The sequence below is a fragment of the Mastacembelus armatus genome, chromosome 21 (genome assembly GCF_900324485.2).
Source record: "Mastacembelus armatus chromosome 21, fMasArm1.2, whole genome shotgun sequence".
Lineage (NCBI taxonomy): Eukaryota > Metazoa > Chordata > Actinopteri > Synbranchiformes > Mastacembelidae > Mastacembelus > Mastacembelus armatus.
Genome location: NC_046653.1, coordinates 13,241,044 through 13,245,950, shown reverse-complemented (window position 1 = coordinate 13,245,950; position 4,907 = coordinate 13,241,044). Strand labels below are relative to the sequence as shown.

At 37.3% G+C, this 4,907-nt stretch overlaps 1 protein-coding gene across 1 annotated transcript; it reads right to left on the bottom strand.

The window, feature by feature from the left end:
• Nucleotides 1-297: 297 nt before the first annotated feature.
• Nucleotides 298-3,671, bottom strand: LOC113123040 (uncharacterized protein C7orf57 homolog). Its single transcript, XM_026294785.1, has 8 exons — nucleotides 3,568-3,671; nucleotides 3,293-3,339; nucleotides 2,969-3,133; nucleotides 2,760-2,856; nucleotides 2,362-2,470; nucleotides 2,107-2,186; nucleotides 964-1,061; nucleotides 298-618 (listed from the first exon to the last, which is right to left on the bottom strand). Exons 1-7 carry the CDS (start codon nucleotides 3,576-3,578, stop codon nucleotides 965-967), a joined length of 606 nt encoding a protein of 201 aa, XP_026150570.1. The 5' UTR covers nucleotides 3,579-3,671; the 3' UTR covers nucleotides 298-618; nucleotide 964.
• Nucleotides 3,672-4,907: the final 1,236 nt, after the last annotated feature.

The window sequence follows — 4,907 nt, the reverse complement described above, 5'->3', positions numbered from 1 at the left end:
GTGTAATGTCTTACCAGCAGCCGAACTGAAGCAAGGAATGTGTTACGCAGATTTCTTGAAGAACGCTGCAAATAACTTTTGACATTGGCATGCAACACACTGGTGTGTTAAAACAATGAAACACCAAGCCAACTCTGTGTACAGCTAATAGACATGTTGATTGTTCAGTGTACATTTTCCCTGACAAATCAACAAAAACAAATTATGCACTGTATTTTATATGCTTTATGATTGTTTCCCATCATTTGCTAGAATGTTATAGTGTTATTAAAATTCTGAAATATCATACAATTTTGGTGTCTGTGAAAAAAAGTTAGTTTTATTTGGCTTATCAAACTTTTATTAACTTTCTTTCATAGTTACAGACAGCAAAAAACTTAGTTAACTGGTGCCTTCCTTAATTAAAAACAGGTACCACTTAACAGACAATTAAAAGGTCATAGCTTTAATTTAGTGACTAACTTTCACACTTGAATGATACATCTGACATGACACCAAAAGCGTAACATAAATGCTTGATGTGGCTCAGAATGAAGGGCTGAAGCTATTATGGTCAGGGTATGGCAACTATTCCCACTGGAAGCATTTGAGTTTCTCACACACTGGCAGTCTTCTAATCTGTTGAAATAGAAATATATATATGAGCATATGAATCATTCATCTAATCACTGTCAATTACTTCACCAATAATCTCTGCATTATATTGTAGAAGGTTGTCATAAATTCTTAAATGATTGTGACCTTAAAGCGTCACACCTCAGCTTTTTCAAAATAATTTATGAGCTCTATCCACAGATTGAGGCCCATATAATCCATAAATACGTAGCTCAATGGCTTGTTTTTGTTTCCTTTTATTATACTAGAGGTGAGTTTTTATAGCATAGTGAAAATGCAATAAAAGAAATGATTCATGGCAACATCGAAGATTGTAACTGAAACTGTCAGAAACACTGTGATACTTACTTCAAACATCATTGTTGACTATTGGTTTGTTATCATCTGCATAGCCAAAGCTCAACAGCTTAGACATGTTAACAGGGGCTGCTTTCTTGTCAAATACTCTGTGAGAACACAAAAAACATTAAGTCCAAATGTGATGGAAAGTTTGCAAAGCTTTTTTTATAAAGATAAAATTAGTTTGTGCTATAATAGCTACAAATATTATGTTTTGTCTACAAAATGTCTGTTGCATTAACGGGTGATATGGACACAAACGGTTTCAAATATGGGCTCTAGCCTTCCTGCATTACATACCAAGGTTAACTAACTCTGGCTACTCATTACAAATGTATTTCAACAAAGCACACAGGGTCAAGAACTTGCAAAACAGTCCATCAAACAAATAATATTGAGATTTAATCTCATCTATGTTTGATATTTATATGTAATAAAGAAAGAAAAAAAGGCAGTAAAGTAACAATTTTATTAAGTATCTTGTATATGGTTTTTACTGTCTTGTGCTTGTACCATTGTATATGAGGTTATTTTGTGTTTTTGACTGGTCATTGACATCTCCTAAACGTACAGGGGGACACACAGCACAGACCAGCTCCGAGCCAAAACAAACACACAGGTGAACATCCACATTTGCCATTGCGGTGGGTGCTGTTTCATTTGGCCTGAATGCCCCATGAGCCTTTCTGCTTAGTCACCATGACATAGAGAAATATTTACACTGTCTGGACACTGTCCACTTTAATACAAAAATTTTAACTCTGTATCATCCATAAATCTTCATACAAGTGTATGTAATTTGGCAATAACCCTGCAGATTATGAAATTACATTTATATATCATAGCAAATACCACTTAATTGTACTATACACAGTCGGGTATATATTTTTAAGAATGTATGTCCATACTAAGCTAAAACTGCTACTGAATATAGATTAGATTACATCAAGCATATGAAACATGCACTGCTTTTATTAATTTATCTCTGATCAAAACAACTCATATGATCTGACAGTAACAAGATCAAGATCACCTGTTCATAAAATCTATTTTATTTTGTGCAATTCTGTTTCTGTGGTGTTCTGACCACTCATGTTGAATGTAATACAGAATACAGAACAACAGCCCCATCTTGTGTACGTATGGACTTACATCCTCTTGTATTTGCTGCTCTCATAATATTGATTGGGTGACTGGAACTTCTCCATCTGGCTGCAGTGAACATCGTTGCTCTGCAAAACACACAACAAAGTCACAGCTAGTATAGCTAAAAGTTAACAATGTTAAATTCCATTTAACCTCTGTGATGAAATATTGGATCAACATGATAGACAGAAAAAAAAATGCTGTTGTAGTGAATTAATGGCTAAATTGCTTTTTAAATGACATTTGCGTTTCTCTGTTTACCTTCCTGTTTCCACTGCTGCTGCCATCATCCCTCTCCCAAGCCGACATACTGTCAGTCCCAAAGGGGGGTTCCAGTGGCTGAAAAGCTCCAGGGCTTTTCTTCTCTTCACTGTCAATGAGATAGTTGGAGGAAAACAAATATAGATAAATTAAATTCTTTTCCTTAATCAAACCTGGAAAATATATTGAGAAATAAACAAATCATATAAACAAGTAGCAATGGTATCACATGTATAGGCTAATATGTGGCATCACTAGCAGTGTCAATGCAGTTGTAGTACTGTCTGTAGTTGTATATCTATAGCAAGTAGTACTGTTAGTAATGGGAATGGAAGAGTATTATTTTAATCATAAACAGAAGTCAGAATGTATGATAATAATAATAATGTACCAAGTACCTTGGGCTGTCGTTCTCTTCTGATGCAGGGCAGAACCACTCAGGGGGTTTGTATGAATTGGGTTTATAAATAATTGTTTCATCATGCCACAAAAGCCCTGTTGAACACGGGTGAGAGAAGAAGAACCAGAATAAATGTAGGGAATTAAAAAAAAAAAAAGAACCAGCCAGGGGGATATGTGTAGGTATAAGGCATCAAGATGGCTCTACCCTTATGCCCTCCTTGTTTTGCAAGCTTGACATAGTCAGAGTCATTTTCCAGGACTCCAACCCTTCGCCCTCTGGCCCTGTCCTCGGGAAGAGTGCTGGTGGTTGGGGACAGTCCTGGAATCTGGGAGATATGGCCATTTATAGTATGGTACCCTGTTTTCACACCTGCAGGGTTAAAACACAAACACACAGAGTGAAGACTGGAAAGATACAATCTCTATGCCGAGCACCATCCTGTACCCAGATGAGTGACAGAGGCAGGCTAAATCGGTTACAACGTGAGATGCCAAAACTAGTTAAGTCAGTATAAACAGTTGTACTTGCCAGATTTAGTTGGATGAAGATCGTTACTCATGAGAACTGAGGATTTTCTAGTGGAAATGGAAACAAATCCGATTCACTGTCAGCCTCTAGCGGCAGCGAACATTAACTAGCTTGTCACTAGCGTCAATAATAGCGGAGTTAGAGTTAGAAAAACAAGTTGCTGTCGGAGCCTTAAATTCAATATAAACTACACTTGACGACACTAATTAGGCCACAGAAAGAGTTAAAAACACAGCAGCTACAGTGCTGATGAAATGCAGAAATTTGAGACTTACTCCGAGCACATTTCGGGCGCAGAGAAAGAAAGAGCTTCTGTTTGGAGTGCCTGGCCGCGTTACCATGGAAACGGTTTGTTGGCACAGCACCGGTAGTGCGACTGCTGCTGCGGGACTCTGCAGGACTGTTAGCTAACTAGTTAGTTAGTTAGTTGGTTAGTCAGTCAGTCAGTTAGCTAGTTAGTCGGTCAGTCAGTTAGTTAGTTAGTCAGTCAGTTAGCGTTAAATTGGTCAGTTAATCAGTTAGCGTTAAAACAGTCAGTCCGTTAGCTAGTTAGTCTGTCAGTCAGTCAGTTCAATTGGTCAGTTAGCTAGGTAGGTAGGTAGCTAGTGAGTTGGTCGGGTGGTTGGTTGGTTAGTTAAATTGGTCAGTCAGTGAGTGAGTCAGTCAGTTTGTTAAATTTGTTAGTCAGTTAACTAGTCGGTTAGGTGGTTAGCTAGTAGTCTAGGCAGGCACTCTGGTATAACAGCCCTAGAAATACCATGAATGTACTCTAGCATAAAGCCTGTGACAAGTATTACTTTTTTATATCCTGAACACAAAAAATTGAAATACTTCTAAAACTTTTTTTATTTAAATATCACAGTTACAATCTGTAAACACTTTAAAATTATGCCCTCAATGTTTGTAAAGATTTCCAGTGAGGTGATTTTTTTTTATCTCCCCCTGGAAGAGCTGGAGGAAGTGTCCAGGGAAAAGGAAGTCTGGGTATCCCTGCTTAGGCTACTGCCCCCGCGACCCGGCCCTGGATAAGCGGAAGAAGATGGATGAATGATATGGATGTAGTAGAAGAGACCAGCCACACTGATATTCTATAGGTCAAGTAGCTTTTTCATGTGTTTCATGTGACTCTGTAAGTTTCTCTTTTCTAACATCAAGGCAGTGGTGACTATTTTATTGCAAGGATGTTTTTAAATACTAGACGACATTGACACCTTTTGTGTAGCGAACCCAGTACAGTTTATTATGATGAACATTCATTCTTCTCCTTGGAATAGTTAGGAAATTTATTAAGCCAAACTGACACATTTTCAACACATGCAAGCCTGCAGTTTTGCCCCTTTCTGTTAGTGAGCCAATGTGCTTTACAGTGGTGGAATGAATATTCAGAGCTTTTCAGGTAACATAAATAAGTAGCTATGAGTCCTATATTGAAAATACTGCTTGTGTAGGCAATGTAAGTATTATTAGCAATCCAATCTTAAAGTATCAAAATAAAAGCACTAGAAATACTAATGAAAATGACCTGTGTGTTGCACTGTTAAATATTGAATATGCTAATTATTATCATGCAGTGATGTTTACTTGTGATTTTATTGTTAGGGGGAGCCAGTTTTAA